Source organism: Temnothorax curvispinosus, unplaced genomic scaffold (genome assembly GCF_003070985.1).
Source record: "Temnothorax curvispinosus isolate PA1 unplaced genomic scaffold, ASM307098v1 QBEX01011225.1, whole genome shotgun sequence".
Classification (NCBI taxonomy): Eukaryota; Metazoa; Arthropoda; class Insecta; order Hymenoptera; family Formicidae; genus Temnothorax; species Temnothorax curvispinosus.
Window position 1 is genome coordinate 1 of NW_020221005.1, and position 19214 is coordinate 19214.

At 42.2% G+C, this 19214-nt stretch overlaps 5 protein-coding genes across 7 annotated transcripts; 3 read left to right on the forward strand and 2 right to left on the reverse strand.

Moving 5' to 3' along the window:
• Positions 1-39: 39 nt before the first annotated feature.
• On the reverse strand, positions 40-3385 carry LOC112461258 (tetraspanin-33-like). Its single transcript, XM_025026428.1, has 5 exons — positions 3096-3385; positions 2477-2680; positions 2221-2394; positions 1976-2107; positions 40-1887 (listed from the first exon to the last, which is right to left on the reverse strand). The coding sequence occupies exons 1-5, from the start codon at positions 3183-3185 to the stop codon at positions 1651-1653; spliced, it is 837 nt and encodes a 278-aa protein (XP_024882196.1). The 5' UTR covers positions 3186-3385; the 3' UTR covers positions 40-1650.
• Positions 3386-3447: 62 nt separating this feature from the next.
• LOC112461257 (bromodomain-containing protein 8-like) lies at positions 3448-8294 on the forward strand. 3 transcript variants are annotated; one of them, XM_025026427.1, is made up of 5 exons: positions 3448-3664; positions 3832-3923; positions 4235-6175; positions 6230-7428; positions 7680-7856. In XM_025026427.1, exons 3-5 carry the CDS (start codon positions 4237-4239, stop codon positions 7854-7856), a joined length of 3315 nt encoding a protein of 1104 aa, XP_024882195.1. In that variant the 5' UTR covers positions 3448-3664; positions 3832-3923; positions 4235-4236. The 3 variants fall into 3 exon arrangements, with proteins under 3 accessions (XP_024882195.1, XP_024882194.1, XP_024882192.1); XM_025026426.1 differs by lacking the exon at positions 3832-3923 and having other exon boundaries at positions 3449-3664; XM_025026424.1 differs by lacking the exon at positions 3832-3923 and having other exon boundaries at positions 3646-3664; positions 4235-7428; positions 7680-8294.
• A 1706-nt stretch (positions 8295-10000) lies between these two features.
• LOC112461260 (heparanase-like) lies at positions 10001-13280 on the forward strand. The gene is made up of 6 exons (XM_025026432.1): positions 10001-10291; positions 10929-11242; positions 11414-11660; positions 11877-12230; positions 12555-12999; positions 13086-13280. The coding sequence occupies exons 1-6, from the start codon at positions 10219-10221 to the stop codon at positions 13252-13254; spliced, it is 1602 nt and encodes a 533-aa protein (XP_024882200.1). The 5' UTR covers positions 10001-10218; the 3' UTR covers positions 13255-13280.
• On the reverse strand, positions 13272-16014 carry LOC112461261. The gene is made up of 3 exons (XM_025026433.1): positions 15555-16014; positions 14753-15061; positions 13272-14544 (listed from the first exon to the last, which is right to left on the reverse strand). Exons 1-3 carry the CDS (start codon positions 15855-15857, stop codon positions 14011-14013), a joined length of 1146 nt encoding a protein of 381 aa, XP_024882201.1. The 5' UTR covers positions 15858-16014; the 3' UTR covers positions 13272-14010.
• Positions 16015-16263: 249 nt separating this feature from the next.
• Positions 16264-19144, forward strand: LOC112461266 (tektin-3-like). The gene is made up of 9 exons (XM_025026443.1): positions 16264-16354; positions 16583-16737; positions 16997-17248; positions 17340-17572; positions 17721-17830; positions 17895-18043; positions 18259-18478; positions 18693-18847; positions 18907-19144. The coding sequence occupies exons 1-9, from the start codon at positions 16313-16315 to the stop codon at positions 19115-19117; spliced, it is 1527 nt and encodes a 508-aa protein (XP_024882211.1). The 5' UTR covers positions 16264-16312; the 3' UTR covers positions 19118-19144.
• Positions 19145-19214: the final 70 nt, after the last annotated feature.

A 19214-nucleotide genomic window follows, 5' to 3' on the forward strand; every position in this document is an offset into this window, starting at 1 on the left:
AATTTGACTTATCGGTAATGGCGAAAGAACACAGCTTTGTTAGAATAATACTTGTTTATTACAAACTAGAAGGTTTTATATCAGTTTTACATTTATTCTTGACAAAGAGACATCTAAATGCATTAAACAAATCATTTATACCAGATTATTGTCAGATTTGTTGTAAAAAAAAGAGATATTCTGACTTTGGCACTGGACGTTTCTTGTCTCATATACACGAGTTATGCTAATATAGCAACAGAGAAATATAAATTAATAATATTGTATTCAAATAAATGTGCGCTCATGATTTCATAATACAGATATGGCATCGCATACACTACGAGTGAATGAGAATCACCATTAATAATTATCAATATCGTAAGTTCAACAGTGCACGTACATCCACTTATTTATAGGAGAACAATACATTCGTAATTATCAATTGTAAAAGAAAAAGTATATAAGCAAAAATTGCTTATATATATGTTGCTCTATGATCGAACGCGTTTAATGCTTAAAAATATTTAAATGTAGGAAAAGAAATCAAAATAATCCGACGATTTTACACCTAGCTAATGGAGCAAATTGATTTCTGAAGATTCAATTACACAGATGATACTCTAATCTCAAATTCATTATGTTCTAACTTACATATCTCAATGGAAGTAACATATGCGAAAATGTGCACACGACGTTATCGTTATCTGAAGTCTTATGAAACAAGCTCCTATGTCACTTATTAATATTATTAATAGTACATTAATATTAACCATTAAAACAACTTTGTGTCATTGTGCTGCAAATTATAGAATTCATACATTGCAGTAAAACTACGCGTTAGAAAGATGACATCAGATCTGAATGTTTTAATTTAAGCAAGTTACTTTTGCGTAAAGTACATTGCATGAAGTACATATATTGAAATCGCGATGAAAATGAAAAAAATTTGAAAGATTACAAATTGGCTCGATAGAAGAATAATAACGCTCGAGAAACAGATGTTATATGTAATCATCAAATTCAGCGATTTTTCTATAATGCTATGATGTAGCGCAATGTAACATGCTTATTACAGAATTTATCATGGTAAATGTCTCTCACTTTTGTCTTTAATTGTCATTTCGAGTTACCAGTCGCATGTACAGGAACCGAATGCATTAATCGTGTCCCGTGCAACATTCACAAGAGCATGATCGCATGACACGTGACTCGCCGATGCAAACGCGAAGCATTTCAATCATGCAATTAACTATGTAAGCAAGAAGGTATGCTTTCCTGAGTATTAAAAAGAGCTTTTACCGCTGATTGTGAACGCACACAGGACACCATTTCTGCACCCACGTATGTAATATAATCTTTATGCAAGATCTTTATCGATGCCTTCGATCGCGAACGTATCCTCTAGCGTACGAAGACAGCTCGTCGACTGCCGGCGACGTATTATCCTTTACTCACGTACAGGTGAAAGTAATTCTTGAAATAAAGGACGAGCTTGATGAGGGACAAAATGCACAGTATATATAAAGAGATCGCAAAGAGAACGAGGAGTGCCATTCGCGCGTTTATATTTGTCTCTGTGTCCTGCGATCCGCGCGATCGGCCGCCGCTGGCCACCTGCCTATTGGCTGCAGAATGTATCTGATAACGGTAGGTGGCCTGAAGTCAAGCTCAGGAATGCCAGCGGGACTTCTGCAGCTCGATCTGGCCCTCCAGCGTTTTCGCGAGGTAGATCACAAAGAGCTGGCTGAGCGCGATGCCCAGAGCGATACCAGCTATCGTGTAGAGATTACGTTCCGCCCAGCTACGCACGATCTCGATGCATCCGCTGGTCCACACCTTCTTGCTTGCTTCCGACACTGGTAACATCTGGACTTTGTAGCCACACATTATATTTACAAGTCCGCTCTGTGAAAGTTGAAATTATTTTATTTGTACAGTGTCAAATAGCTTTTAATATTTGGTTTTCCATACATAAATGTGACAATGTACGTACGGATATATCAGTAGCGTTTATGCAACAAGAAAACGGTACACCGCAACGTTCCACACTGGGGCTAGTGCAATTGAAATATTCATTCTTCCCCCAATCTAGGTATCCCTCTTGACTCAGGCCACAACACTTGAACTGCAACGTAAAATTTTACGAATATTTTACTGAGTATACGACATTGGATAACTTGTACAAGCATGAGAAATGTATTTTTCATCATTGTTAATAATTTCATCGGTGGTCTTTACTTCTTGCTGGCCAAAATCGATGAAATTCTGCAAATCCGGATCTTCTCTGTACGTCTGAATTATTTTGTCCGTGAAGGACTCTTCCAAGAGGGATTGCAACGTGTGCGGGAACACAAAACCGACGATCGCCACACCCATCTCCAAAAGGAAGAATACCAGAAGACACAGCGAGTACTGGAAAAAAAAATTATTCGGTTGGTCAATCGCGTGTGTTTCGCGCGGCTTGAAGGAACATTCTTGTATACAGAATACTAACGAATTTAAGAAGGCATGTGTTTTCGCGAAGGGCTCCGACGCATCCCGCAAAACTAACGACGAAGACTACTCCGCCGGCTATCAGCATCACCAGGGAGATATTCAGGACCACGTCGTAGACGTTCTCCACCCTGACAGATCCAGTCGCCTGCCATTTGTCCACGAACGCATAGAGACCTACGCCGATTAGCAGTCCGCCAAACAGCTGGGCATAAAGAAAAACCATTTGAATACAATCATCGCCGTTTTTACATCAGGTTTGTTTTCTGTTGCCGCACTTGCTGGACTAGTTCGAGAGGTGTACATATACATTGAAGTATGAGAAACCGACATCAGATTCTCACATTTTAGGGTATGTACAATTCTTGAACTAATGTAGCTCGTTTAGCAATGGAAAACTAACTTATTGATTATCTTTAACTCTCGTTCCATTTTATCTAATCCACGTAAAGACGCATGGAGATTTCAGCTAAGCAAACAATTGGAGATTCGAAAGTGACACAAATGTGTCATCTCAATATACGTCTGCGAGGAAATTGCGAATTCGAGAGTACGCGGTGTGGATCAAGCGCGACGCGAGGAACGCGGAAAGACGAGTCCACGGACGGAGTTTCGCTTACCCAAAAGACGAAATTCAGCATGAAGATCATGTACTTCACGCACGAGCTGACGTACGTGAAGTTGTTGCTCCGCCTGCGATTATTCATCATCGTGCCGCGGCGGGGGACTCGGCGAATATCACAAACGATCAGCGTCCTCGGTGACGGATCCTCACGCGTGGCGCGTGACTCGCTCGCTCGTTTTTACGCGTCGCGGTCGTCTCAACTCACGGCGATGAGGCGCAACCTGGGTCGACGCATACTTCGGTAGCCCTCGCTCGTTCCGCCATTACGCTGTTCTCCCGTCACGCCGTCACGACGTTCCGGCGTTCCGTCGCGCGAGTTCGAATCACGAATATCGCGATCAGCTGTCCGTCCGTTCCGCGTTCCGCGACGGCGGGTCTGTTGCAGGCAGTGGCAGTGGATTGTGGAAGTGGAACTAAACTTGTTTTCGATTATTTTTTGAACAATCGCGTGGCAAAGTGCGGCGACGGATTAATCGTAAATTGAAGCTGCGTCGCACGTACCTCGTGAATTACAGTGAATCTGGAATCTCTCGGAAAAAGGCATAATGACATCCATGCAAGACAGTAAGTTCGGCTTTCGAAATTTTTCGACGCGTTTTTGACGAAAAAAGCTTGACTTATAGGTTAAGACAATTGTGTATTGAGTATTCCAATCAATATTTTGGTTTTAAACCAACTTTTACGTAATTTTATTATATATTTGTCACTCACGGATAATACGTTATTTTTAGCTTTTAAAAGGAACAGGATACTTTGACAGACACTTGGCACGAGTTAATAAGGTTTTTCTAACCTATAAACCGGGCAAACAAAGAATATTAACGTAAATAAAAAATCTTATACTCTGCTCTTTTAATGTTTAATTAACATGTATATTTAAAAGTTAATTTTAAGAGGAAAGGAAAGAAAATAGTGAAGTAAAAGAAGGAAAGAAAATGTAACTAAAATAGATTTAATATATCAATACTAGTAATTTTTGTCTTATGACAAAACTTTTACGAAGTTGATGATTAAAATTAAGTTTATTTAATCAATTTTATAACATTTTTATGTGGTATTTCCTGCCATATGAAAGGTAGTTACGTAGTAGTTACAATAGTTACATAGTAATCTAATTAAGAAAATAAATTTCAGGAATGAAAGTCAAACGTACGAACTCAACCTGCGACACATGGTCAACCCGAGAACAATTGTGTCTCGCGTCAAGCGTGCTGAAGTCTGGAGATCAGAATTGGATGAGTGTGTCCAGGTCGTTGAAGCCATTTGTTGAAAAGGAACCGGTAAGGCCTGCAGACTGGTTCTCTCAAAAGTCATGCGCCATGCAATACGCTTGTCTACTGGAGAATGCCGACACGCCGAAGAGGAAGAAGCGGGAGAGCGGGGAGACCACCAGCGAGTCCATAGTCAGAAAATTGACGCAGGAGAGAATAGGCGAGCTGAGCCAAAATCTGACCCGTCAGAAAGAAGAGTATTTGCGACTCAAGGCGGATATAAACCACCTCAAGTCCGGCGCGATAAGCGACGAGAAGCTGGAGAAGATGTGGCTCGATATACAACAGGAGGAACGTGAGTCGGAGCAGAAGGCACGAACCCACATAGCGTGGCTGGCAAAACGTCAACAGCAACAGAAGCAAGAGATGAGCTCACCGTCCGTCTCGACTTCGATCGTGAATCGCAAACACACGGAAGGTGTGACGGAGGTGGCGCAGGAATCTGGGGCGACGGAATTGCCGGCGGAGAATGACGAGGAGAAGAAAAGTAACAGGGGCGGCAGGTCTCCGTTGCTGACGAGTCTCCTGAAATCTCCCAGTCCGACCACTCAGACCGTGCAGTCCTTTCCGTCCACTCCCGTTCAAGTGAGCTCGCCAACCATCACCAGCCTACTTGGGTCCAGCCCTAAGATGTTAAACGCGCAACTGGCGCAGAACGTGTCGCCGCAATTGCAGCAGTTGGTGTCGACGGCGATAGCCAGCGCGAACGCGGCACCGGAACGGCCATCCGTCGGCGCTCCCACGCTTTCCATGCTGCTGGAAATGCCGGCGAGCACGCAAAGAGGACCTCTACCGAATTTGCAAACGACATCGTCCAACGCGATCGTGTCCCACGCGCAGCAACAACAGACAACCGCAACCGTGGCCGCCACTACCCCTGAGGTGCGCAATTTCCAGCAAGCCGTGCAATCGCAGGACCAGGTTCAGCAAGTGGCTGTTCAGAACGAAGCGGCGACAGCGACGACGATATCGGCGACAGCTCCGGCGACTGCCGTTTCGGCAAATATACCCGTGTCGGAGAACATGGTGCAGATAATTGACCACATAGACGTGATGCGGAAAGACATAATGGCGGACGTGATAGATAAGGACGAGATAAACGACATCATCGACGACATCGAAGAATTGATCAAGGAGGAGATAACCGGCAGCCCGCAGACGTTGGACACAAGTGGCTCGACAACGACGACGACGACGACAACGGCAGTCATCGGCGGTCTTACGAGTGTACCCCAACAAGCGACGGAAATGCCGACAGCGGCAACGGGACCAAGGCCGCAGCCGAGGGATGTGGACGAACCCGTGTCGTTATCCGATTCGCCACAGAGCGAGATGGCGATTGAGGAGATCGATTCCAGTACCTCGAATATTGCCGAGATTATTGGGACCGTCGCCATAGATCCACAGGAACCAAAAATTATCGTCGCGGAGATCACGGAGACGGTATCAAACACATCGGAGACGAAGTCCGAGACGAGTATTTGTGATAAGAGGGCGACTTTGACAGAAAAACTCGTTTCGGAGGTAAAAATCAATGACGAAGAGACAAGTAAGGATGCTCCAACGGAGGAGAAACAACAGGACGTTGAAGCAAAATCCGTGGACGCCTCGTCGAACGTAGAGCCTGGGGAGAATAATTCTAAACTTCCGGACGAAACGAAGGAAACGATAGACGAGACCATGGACGAGGAGGTAGAAGAGGAAGATGAAGAGGAAGAAGAAGAAACGGAAGTGACTGCGCCTGATGGCAAAGAGTCGCCCGGTAGCGTTAAAGAGCAGAAGGAGCCTCTAGAAGACACTGAAGGTAAAACTAATGTGGGATTAGATCAATTAGAAATATATCTGGCGAAAATTACAGGGGATCAGCAGGACGTGCCGTCCGCGGAGATTGTCAGCGTCTCTTCGGAGGTGACGAACGACCTACCCAGTGGTACTGAAGACACGGAAAAGTCACAGGATATCAGCTTGATCCTGGAGGACGAGGAGAGCAGCCAAAGTATGGGGAGTAAGAAGAAAGCAGTGGCGGAAGAGCAGGTTATCGAGAACACGGCTGAAAGCACTGAGTCCTTGGAATCGTTCAAGGAGGAATTGGTCCTGGTGAAAGAGAAGATTGTCGTGGAGATAAAAGAGGAGCCCTCGGTAAAGTCACAGGCAGAAGGAGCGAACGAGGAAACATTGGAGATATACACTGACGAGTTTAAGAAGGAGGAGGTCAAGGACTCTTCGGAAGATACTACGAGTTCCATCTTGCAGGATGCAGAGGTCAAAGAGGAGGAGGTCGGCAGTGAATCGGTCGATAGAAACGAGGATACTAAGCATGTGGTAACCGTAGAGGAGACGAAAAGTGTCAAGACTGAGCTAGTCGAGGCGACGACAACCGACGCGGAAATGAGTATCAAGCAAACGGAGAGTGCGGAAGTCAAGTCCGAAGAACCAAAGACTGAAACGGCACCGGAAGTTACTGGTTCGTTCCACAGGAAGAGCCCGCTTCACGGTCTATCAGAGGACAAGAAAGAGACTGTGGAGGTGAAGGAGGAGAAAGGGGAGAAAACGGATGTCAAGAAGAACGCGGAGGGCGAGCAGAACATAAAGAAGGAGATGGAATCCACGGTCGTGGAGGAGCCTGAATTGGACGAAGAGGAGTCCCCGTTGAGCAAACTGAACAGCGGCCGGGCGATGAAGACGTATTCCAAGAAGCAGAACGTCGCCGTAGACAGCGAGCCGGAAAACGAAAGCACCGGAGAAGGCGCGGATTACCGTGCTTGGAAGAAAGCGGTCATGCTCGTCTACAATCGTCTGGCCACGCACAAGTACGCGTCGGTGTTTCTCAGGCCGATCACGGAGGACCAGGCGCCTGGATATCACTCGGTGATCTTTCGACCGATGGATCTGTCGACCATCAAAAAGAACATCGACAACGGCACGATTAGGTCGACCATGCACTTTCAGAGGGACGTCATGGTTATGTTTCAGAACGCGATTATGTACAACAAACACGATACGTTTATCTATAAAATGGCAGTCTCGATGCAAGAGGAGTGCTTGCAACATATGCAGGTAAGGAAAATATTCTGTTTATTAGTCATAACTGTAATTTATACTTTTTGCTAACGGCTGCTGTGACATACTTGTTTAAAAATGCGTTAGGAAACTGATTAGAGGAAAGCAATACAGTACTCGTGAAAAAATCGTTAAAGCCGGGCTAGAATATTTTTTGTATCATATTCTCTTTCAGTGTGCATTTTATTGTATTTTTTTGAATGTATTTCAAATTTTCGAGCGTCACTAACGTGTGATTTATTTGTCAGATATTGGTGCAAGCAACGGGAGAAGGAACGTTTCGGAGAGAGACCAGGACTGCTGCAAGCAGTAGCAGCGAGGCAATCGAGAGCAGCCTTAAACGGAAACGAAGTCACATCACTCCGAGTCCCCACGATACCGACAGTCCACGTTCGAAAAAACGCAGAAAATCCGAGAACGATTAGATCATGTTAACAAGTTGTACAGTTGTAAAGATACGCTCGTGCGTGAAAGCAATTGAGAGCGAAAGAGTGAAATGTGGCAGAGATATTTTTCAGACATTGATTAAGCGGTACCCAAAGCTTACGAGAAAAGTTTATTTGTGATATAATCATTGTATAAAATTAATTGATCTCCCTCGTATTTTGTAAGGTCAGTTACGATACAACTATGTGTGTGACAACTGAGATAGTTGTAAATAGTGAGCTGTAAAATTTAAGCATTACAAAGCGACACTTCTTTCAGTTCAATTTTTCTGTTTTTGACTCTCTTTATCTTTAAATATAATAAGAAATTATATTGATAAAAAAAAAGATAGAGGTAAGAGTAAATCTGTTTCAAAGGTGTCGATTGTACAGTTTTGTTTTCTGCAAACGTGTATAATAAACAAAAATTCAACAAAGGATTAACGGTTTTCTCGAAACCAGGACCATAAAAGAATTATCTCGCATCGCGATAAATCCGATCTGCGGTACCTGCAAGAAAAAAACACTACACATCTCGTACAACTCTTATAATTGCTCGATTGATTATCCGTAAAAATTCGCCAGTATGTCGAAACAATAATTTTGTAAAATGTGATAAATTTTGCACGTGACAATTGCAGCGGTGCGCGATTTCTATGCGAAATAGGAGGATGGGCTACTATTGCGCTTGGGGGGACGCGAAGATGACGTGCAGCTCCGAGGAAGAGGGTTATGAAAATCGTACCTCCGACGTCGGAGAAAAGAGAGGAGGACGCGCTTCGGAAACCCACGGGGAAGCTGTGAGCGAAGCGTAAAACGAGAGAGAGCAAATACATAGCGCGTACACGACCCTTTTTATGCGCGGGCCATAGAATGATTGTTCGTGATGTTTAAAGCCACCGGCTCCGGCTCCACCGATCTCGGACGATACCGATCGGCAATTCTGGGCGGAGGACGAGCTGAGCAGCTCGGAGTCATCGCGGCAGAGATTAACCGCGAAGAGGAAGCGTCGGCATAGCGTTTCTTACAGGAACCGTGCCGCGAACAGGAGTCGTTCCTGCATTCCCCGTCCTTCGAATTCCAGCTCCGATTCGGTCGCGGAGACCTCGCCTAAAAGTAAACTTTAACGCGCCTCTCCACCTTATTGTACGTTCCATATTCGTCGCGCAATTACTTAATGTTAAACTACTGGACACACTCTTTTTAAATGTGTATATATATATATATATATGTGTATAATTATCTGTGTCTAGTTCGCAGAACACGAAGACGTTGGTTGAACCCTAAAACAGAGAAATTACAATCGGGAAAAGCATCGTCTACTAGTATCGAGGAAACGGTTTGTACGTTAAACACAGTAGTCTCTTCGGAACACCATCAGGCTGCATCCACTTCTGGCTCAGGTCTCAAAAGTGAAGCGATCTTGGCGCATGTAAATCATTGTGAACGAACGAACAAGTCACGGAACGTTAAGAAAGCAAAAAGATCACGTGGCAAAAAATCTAAACAGAAGTAAAATCAACAATATCCCAGTAATTTTGTTACTGGGATAATCAGAAAATTTCTTTATAGAAGAGGTAAATCGTGTATACATTTTATCTCAGACCGCTATTATAATATGATTAGTCTTGAAGAAACTATCCGAATTATTCGGAATAAACGAATTATTCAAAATATACGAATTATTCGCCAAAATAATCGAAACTTTTCAATCCGCGCCATTAATTCATGAAATTAATTTTTAAATACGAACTTTCTGTTTCTTCATATTCTTTCTTTTATTCGAACGGCAAGTGTTCGTTTACGAATTAGTTATTCGCGATTATCTATTTTGTTTTGCAATTCGTCTATTTATTTCTTGATTTGCATCGGAGAAAATAAGGCGGAGAACAGTCTGTTCACTCCAGGTAGAACATAGAGCTTTTAATGACGTTATCATGACTTTCATTACATAAAAGTCACTTGAACGCTATTTTGACATCACTTTTGATCTCATATTTGCGTTTTGCCGAACCTCTGCTTAGCTAAGCGCAAAGTAGCAATTGAATGTGATTGGTTCTTATCATTGGATCCAACCAATTACACTTAATTGCTACTTTGCGCTTAGCTAAGCAGAGGTTTGGCAAAACGCAGTCATTATGATTCTTTGCTCTGCTTGCATGGGTTTCATCCCGGCCATTCCGCCCGCGCTCGCCTCGATCGCTCTCGCGGCACGAGGCGGAAACAAGCGGAGGTTGGTGGAGGTTCGAGGATTCAATTGTTCACAGAGGATGCGCAATTGCGCAAAAAGAGCGGCGAGCGTGCGGATTGACATTCGCGACTTCGTCGGTCCGGCCAGGCTGTGGGAATCTCCTCGACGACGATGAGCTACTTCGCGAACAACGACTGGGGCAAGAGCCGGTATCAGGATCTGAGCGACTCGCGCGTACGTGGTGGTAAGTTCGGACTTGGGACGCATCTCTGTGAAGATGTTAGACGAACGTTACGACTCGTTACGTGCCTTTTCGCTTTTCTTGCTCGCGAATGAATCACCTCGTCTGAAACGCTATATCAATTATCACGTGTTGACGTATTGCATCCTGTCTTTGTCTTTCTTTGCGTTACGTCGCCGATGGCAAGCCGCTAATGAGACCATCCCACCATCCTGCCGCCATGCTTACCGGGAAACTCCGCGTCACGTGGTCGTGTTTGAACACACATGTGCATCATAATATTTTATAGTTCTACTTATCACATTTGCAGAGATATCGATTGTATTATAGATTTATATTTATTGTATTTAGAGTCATATTTGTTATTTTTATTATTTTTATAAAGTTATATTTATTACATTTACAGATCTATTGATTTCACGTACATTTCTTGCTTTATTAATGTATTTTTTTTTAATCTGCTTTGTTGCATAATTCCTTTGCTGTGTTGTGAAAGTAAAAGTGTAAAATTGTAAAATTTTTTGTAATATGTTAAAATAATCTCAAAGCCATACATATGTTGCATGTAACTATTTTTTTTATTTCTCATAGTATGCTTTTTTCATTGCTAATAAATTTTGACATGTTATTCCCATTGCAGGCCCAACTGTACGCTCTATACTCTGCTGCACCGCATTGGGCCTATGCTCGACGCTATTGATTTTTTCGTTATGGAGCTCCAATATTCATCCTCCAATCCATTCCTATATGTTCCATTTTGACAGACAGCAGCCTCTGTTACACATCATCTCCGATAAGTTCTTATCGTTCGGTCTCGACACATCTTTACTTCGAAGAATGAATGAATTGCCCGTCGGACAGGAAAAATTTGTCAATTTGGCCCGTCACTTAAGCCCGGCTTATGTCAGAGTGGGTGGAACCTCTGCGGATTGTCTGACATTTGTTCAGGATCAGGTTGGTTTGTTAAATGTGACATTCTTTATAAGTAACACAAAAAGATCTTGCAAATTGTGATACAGACTTATTCACTTATTTTACTTATTTTGAGATTATAGAACGACATTTAATTATAAAATCACTTGAAGCTTCAATCTTGCTGTTTTAATGCACGCATGACTATTTCAGATGGAACAGAGCTCTTCTGAGAAGATCCTCAGTCCCGTAGATGGTCAGGATATCAGCAACTTTACCATATCCGGTGCGGATTTGCTCGCTATCTATGATTTTACAGTGAAGTCCGAGTTACGAATGATCTTCGATCTGAATGTGTTGCTCAGAAATCCAGATGGGTCCTGGGATGACAGTAACACGCAGGAGATTATCGCGTTTGCTAAGACTCAAGGAATGCTACTAGATTGGCAATTGGGAAACGGTAGGCAACTTTATAAACGCGAAAAGTCAATTATATGTGTGTAAAATGTGATTGATATATAAATGTCAAATTAATAATAAGTTAAGAAGAAAATTTTAATTACATGAGAATACCAGTGTAAATATTAATTTATCGCAAAATATGTACACACATATAATTGATATACAGAATGGTACGCGCACATACAACCTCTGATACTTATTTTGACATTTTCAGAACCAAATTCCTTTAAACACGTGTTCAACGTGACAATCCCTGCGACCGAACTCGCGAAGGATTACGATCATTTAAGGGAATTGCTAAACGTAGCAGGATACGTCGACAGCATCCTCGTTGGACCAGAAGTGAATCACGTCGGAGATGGCGTGGGAGAGTATTATGCCAAAACGTTTTTGAGTAGCCAGAAGAACACCGTGAATTACGTCACTTGGCATCAGTATTATCTGAATGGACGAGAAGCTAAGGTCAATGATTTCGTGAATCCTCTCACGTTCAACTCATTACCAGCGGAAATTAATTCCCTGAGACAATACATTGTCGAGTCAGGAAAAGACGTTCCTACGTGGCTATGTATGTATCTTACGTCGTGAGACTTAACGTTAAGATATTGAATTCATTTGCAAGTATCACTTTTCTGCCTTCAGTTTCACTCTTGAGAAATTATTTCTCTAAATCATAATGTTATTATAATTACATGCATTAAATTATACATATATAAGTCTCTAAATTTGTGATAACTTCTCTTGAAAACTGCAGATCTTCCGATTTTAAAATATATCTTTTTTTTTTACATTATTCATCACTCGCACAATCTTTTTAGGATGGATTTTTCAATTGCGAATATACTATTGCATAACACAAAAGGCTGCATTCAATAGAAGATCTAATTTATAGCGGAGACCAGCACTGCGTTTGGCGGAGGTGCGCCCGGATTGTCCGACAGATTCGTAGCCGGATTTCTATGGTTGGACAAATTGGGGTACAGCGCTAGGGCGGGATTAAACGTCGTCACGAGACAATCGTTATTCGGCGGGGATTACGCTATGGTATCGCCGGATCTCACGCCAAACCCCGACTGGTGGATCAGTGTCTTTTACAAGCAATTCGTGTCGGAGAGGGTCCTGCGATTGGTCACGCCCAATAATTTCGGCTACGTACGATTGTACGCGCATTGCACGCCGAAGAAAGCGCTGATCGCCCGAGTGCCGGCTGTCACGCTCTATGGAATGAATATAGCCAAGATCGCCGCCTACGTGGATATTCCAGAGTTGTTTATACAACCCAGTAAAACCGTAAAGATTTTCTATTACGCTCTGACCGCCGATCATTTGCAATCGAGGTACGTATAAAATAGTGATCAAATGAAACTTTATAACGGATATTAAGCTGATTGAATGGCAAATTTGAGTTACATTCGTTTTGCAGCGAGATAAAGTTGAATGGCGAAGCTGAAGCGCTAAGGCTGCAACCGAACGGAGATTTGCCGCCGTTTCGACCTTTGATATTGGATCCTATAAATCCCGTGTTTTTACCACCACATTCTATGGTGTTCATGATAATTCACGGTATTGATGTTCCTGCGTGTGCGACATGAATAAAGAAAGCAACAAATCAATTTTACAGGACGTTTATATTGTATGTCTTATACATTATATTAAACATTTATATTATATAGCTTATGTTACATATTTTTTACAAACTCTTATCAACAAGGAAGCTTGTACAGGCATATAGAAGGCGTTTATCCAGTAGAAATTATTCGCCTACCGTGTGACGGTTCTCGGTTCACAATCCGCCTTTTTTTACTATCGTTTTTTGAAATAATAAAACATTACATTGCGCTATAACGGGCAATAACGCAGCTGTCTCGGTTGCACCGTGAGTTTACATGGCTAATTTATTTTTCTACTGCTTATGATATTCCTGTTTCAAAGAACACTTTCCGTTTATATCTTTAATATGATATATGTATATTGTGCTATTTTCACTCACTCGAAGGATTTTAGAACTTTCCATACGCATAAGGACTAACATAAGAAGTTCATAACCATTATATCATACAAACAGCAAACGTACAATAGCGAACAATATATAAATATCGAAAGTAAGATAATATTATACAAAGGAATGATATATTTATACATCGAGCGAAAGTTCTTCGTAATGAGACTAGTATTATCATTACTACTAAATACTCTCTCGGTTTCTGTGAAAACGTGTGACACTCAAATCGGGGAATTAAATGTTCAAGACGATAATCGTTATCTTGAACAATCGACACGATAATTGTGATAAAGTTTCGCACGAGTACTCAATACCTATAATTGCATTATAAGTTTCCATTATTATTCTATTCCGCGCTGGAGATCGTAATAGTTTTCCCCTTAGGATCGTCGAATCTGTCCATCGTACGGATATCCATGATCATAGTCAGCGCCCATATCATAATCATGCCCAGTATCGCCGTAACGAATATTCCCGTCCAAATCGGTATACTGGTAAAACCGACGCAGTCGTACGCATCACTGAACGTCACGTTCTTGGGATCGACTTGTACTTGCATATCCGAGATGCTCAAGTACGCGGAGCCGTTTCCGGAGAATACAGTTTTCGGCGTGCAATGATAAGAGAAATTGAACGGGAAGGAAATGTCCCGCCTGGTAAACAGTTCTCCATTGTTGCTCGTCTCGTAATTCACTCTGTTCAGCGTGTAGTAGCCGACGCTTTTGATCTGGAAGAAGAACTCAAGTGTCATATCGCCGATGTTCTCGACACCGGCGAACTTGATGGCCAAGATCACAGTTTTCTCATCCTTGGTGCTCCGACTTGATGCTCCGGAGACTTTGGATTGAACAAGTTCCACATGCTCCGACTTGTCAGATGCCTGCAACAAGATACTTTAATTGTACCTTCAATTACCTTTAATTTCTATTTGTCTAATTGATCGATATCGAAGATGTTCGCGCTTTTCGCAAGTTTTTCCCCATTTATCGCTTAATATACAAGTATCATGAAAAAGGCTCGAAGCTTTATGAAATTTGCTTGAAGATTTCTTGCGCAGTATTAACGTTAGATTGAACAATGTTGTTTACCCTGAACAACAGTGGCTTAGCGGAATACAGAATAATTCTGTCTGTTTTTATCTTGAACTCCGTAGAATTGTCCGCAACCGCTTCTCTCTTTATCCGTTCGGCGTAGCTGTAACGGCACTGCTTTCCCGTAATCGCTATGCACGAATTCGAATCGATGTCCTTCAGGGCCATGTTGAGCTCGTGATCATCGTTCATATCTTCTATCGTTTTTATCTCGTAAATCCGGTAAATCTTCCGGTAAACTACGTCCGGCGTGATGACACATGGGAAATAAATGATCTTTGAACCGTTGACGGCGTTCGACAGCACCTGCAATAGTTGTAATATTCATAACAATTTCGTCTTATAATCTCTGGAAAGAAGTAATCGATATAACTGTGTTCTACGTTCTTAATTATAATTATTGCAATTAATACAGCACACAGGGACATACGCTTGTAGGATGGAAAATACATTTGTAGATCATAATGGAACAAGCTAAAACGGTCCTAGCACATTAAATGTTCCACGCAAGATCTATTTGTCTTAGGTACACTTTCTTCTTGTGTACCTTCTACTTTCAAATTGGAACTGTACATCCAGAAACCAGTCAGAAAGGAGTGTAAGAAATGAGGTAACACATTTAAACTTTGTGACAATATCATAACGTGAACCAGGTGCAATCTGCTTGTCGAGATCCTCCTTTTCTCGGGGTTCTTTCCCCCTCTTTTCCCCTGTTCCTACCCCCGAAGCTCCGAATAAAGCATCCTTTTTACAGAGGTAGACGAATAACCAGGAGGGAGACCAGCAGGGGACGACTAACCTTGCTGTTCCGCAGATCCTCGACGCACAGCTCCTCGGCGATGATCGCCGGCTCGGTGACGTTGAGCTCGACTAGGCCACCCAGGAAATATTCGGAATTCAGCTTGTGCAGCGGGTTCGACAACACCACTCGGTAGGCCCCCCACAAGCTATACTTCTGTAAGATACTCTCGTAGTCCTCGTGCGGACACCAGATCACGGCGGGCGTGCAGGCGCGGACCGAGTCCAAGTGACAGACGACGACGGCGAACAGCGCGAGGAACGGCGCTGCGCGGACCAGGCCGCCGCTCGGCTTTCCCGTCATCCCGGAGGTCGGAGTTGAGGCCAGGTCGAACGAACGCGAACTCACGCTGAACCGTGCGCTAAACGGTGAGACACGGTGACTCGGTGACTGAGACACTGAGAGCAGAAGGCACTCCGCGAAGCACCTGACCACTACCACCTCGTGACCGCAGACCGCCTGTGACGCGTCACGTGGCCGATGCACTTCCGGATTTCGAAAAAGCGCCCCGCCTTTTCACGATTGTATAATTTCTTTACGTACGGATCGTCTTTGCTGTTTCGTGAGAAAAATCGCGATTAATGGAATTATCTTATCTATTTCTCGAACGAGAGACGTCGAGAGAGAGAGGGAGTGAGGGAGAGTATTCTTACTTCAGACTTCAGGACAGTCGCGCCTTCGAAATTGCGCTGAATTGCGCCTGTATTATTATATTTGCTCTGGACGTGGAAAGAAATTTACGAAATTTATCGTAAGCGATGGCTAATGTAAAAACCGAGAAAAAGACCGTCATGTACTCCGTAAATATTGTTGTTATTAAATATTTTGCATGATAATCCAGTTTAAACAATTCTGTCAATCTTATATTGGTCAGATGTATACGAAGAGCTAAAAAAAGATAAACTGTTTGCATTTTATTTGATAGCACGCACAAACGATTGAGAAACGAATTTAGGACCTTCCCTTTATACCATATACATTTATTTTCGTTTGTGTTATTATTCATGTATATTTATTATTGTATTTAGCAACTGCAGCCATGGAGCACAGTCGGCGTTTTGCCGTGCATGGAGCAGGTCGCTGGCCCTCCGATTCCAGCCAGAGTCGGAGAATTCTATAAGACCCCAAGACCACATCCTTGGCGTCCTACTTTGGGATACGAGATCGTAGAAGCAGCTCCCTTGTGAGTGACTAATATATTTCCAATGTTCGAAAGCACAAGCCGCAATTTAAAGGTGTCACGCTATTTTTAGTGTACAAAAGATAAAAATTATTTTCAAGAGATTACACATGCTCTTCATAAATTGTAAGAAAATATTTTTCAAATATATATTTTAATAAATAATAAAATATATGTTATATGTATAAATAAGAAATTATTGTATATACTCCTCGTACTGTTTTAAAACATATTTCTTTTATTCGAATTCATCTTTATTTAGGCCTGCGCAACCCGTAACGAATCTGCTGGTGGATGCTTGTCGCACGTCGCATGGATTGGCGACGGAGCCGCTCAAGTTCCCGAACTTGGTGACCGGTTTCGATCGCAATCCTTCGCACGCGGCACGTGCCGCGCTTTATACGCGGTATACACCATGTGACTGGGTACAGGACCAAATCAAGCTCTACAATGAAGCGAATGCGAATAGGAGCTATTCCGAAAAATTGCGCAAGAGCACTGCATGTTGCGTGCGGTAGGACTTGAAAATTATTCCTTAATAAATTACATATATGTGATTTGAGGGTATTTCCCGAAATATATCGTTGCTGTAACATCTACCTTAGAGAAGCCGACGAAAAGGTACAGGAGGGACAAATAGAGAGCGGCCGAAAGCTCGGAGAAAGAATCACGGACATCACTTTTTGGCGGAACGAAGTGGCGTCGGAATTGGAGAGATTAATCGTAGAAAACGGTAAAATGCAGGAGTGTCGTCGCGGCTTGCAAGTTGCGATTCAAAATCACGAGGGACAATTACATATCGCGCAAGAATGTCTTTATCATCGGGAGTCGAGAAAAGGTTCTTCGTTTTCTGACAATAGATCGTAAGAGATACAATGACGTATCAAGATTGAAAATAAACAATCAATATAAAAAAGAAGAATAGAAGAATCTTGTAGAACTGCATCACTTAGGGGAGATTCAATTAAATCAGTCAATATTAATAGGTATTGATTTGGTTCACGATGAGGTCGAGAGAGCTTTGCTGGAAGAAGTCGAAACGGTGAGAAATTGTGAGAAGAAATTGGAACAGTTCGTGGATAAATGTGCCAATCAGGTACGTTGTAGGCTTGTCGATTGCAGTGTCGATCTTGAAGAACTCGCCCTATGATGCCTTTCAGTTAACAAACGGTAGAGCTGCCCAACATCAGCTGCAGATTGATGTGCAGAACAAAGAAACAGCGCTAGGAATCGACAGCGTGTGTCACCAGATGAACAATTTTAGTCGAGGCCTGCAATATTACGGTGGCATAGAAAGATATAATCCTAGGTAATTAAATTTTTTATTTATAGATATATCTCTCTTGTAGTATTTAATTTAAGAGAACGGAAACTAAAAAAAATAAAATTTTTTTCAAATAAATTGATATTTGTATTTCACTTTACTAAATAAGATACGTTATTCCGTTCTTCATACACTTCATATACTTAAACGTTTCTCTACAGACTGACACATGACTGAAGCTATAACAATTGCGTTTACAGTGTTATCGGAACTGAATCTTGGGCGGAAGCGGCAAACAGTATAGTGAAGAAATCACAGACAGAGCGAGCAAAGTCGCGCAAATTACGGAATGACGTTAACAGTGCCATAAACGCGGTAGGCGAGATATGCGAAGCTTGGACTGAAACCAATAAAGCGCTGGACAGACGAATCAACGAAATGTTGGAAGCGAAGGAAAAACTACAAACGCATTTATATAAGGTAAGAAACATTTTCATTTACGTAAAGTAAAAGCTGAGATGGAAGCTCGCAAATAGAGGAATGTACATTTTTATTAACATTATTAACAGTATGAAAATCCAGAAAGCGTCTAAAGATATCTGAAAAGATCGTAAAATCTTCATAACAATCTTTAGATCTTTCTTGTCTAAAATCTTATGTGCTAAATTCAATGTTACGTATGTGAATATTTTAGATTCAAGAAGAGATTTTCGACATCGAGAAAAGCATGGTATTAATGCAAAAAACTATCGCTGATAAAAGTTCGGCATTGAAAGTTGCGCACACGCGGCTGGAAGCCAGGACGCATCGTCCAGAAAGTGAACTGTGCAAAGATCACGCCCAACTCAGGTTTGCTAGAATCATTTACGTATTCACTATTCAGACAACAATATTTGCACGTTTTACAGGGTGATCAAAGAAGTGGAAGATATTAATAAAATAGTATATGATATGAATATGAAACTGCAACAGTATGAGGCGCAACATCAGCAACTCTTACGTACGAGATCTAATTTGGAAAGTAATTTGCAGTCTAAAGTAGATGCATTATTCATTGATAGAGAGAAATGTATGGGACTCAGAAGGAGCTGCCCAATTTCGTCGACTGTGAAATACTGAGTGTATACATAAAATCTTTACAAATTTTATAATGCAGGATACATATACAATATACATATTAATAGAGATACTAAAAAGTTTGTATTGCAAGAGGTAC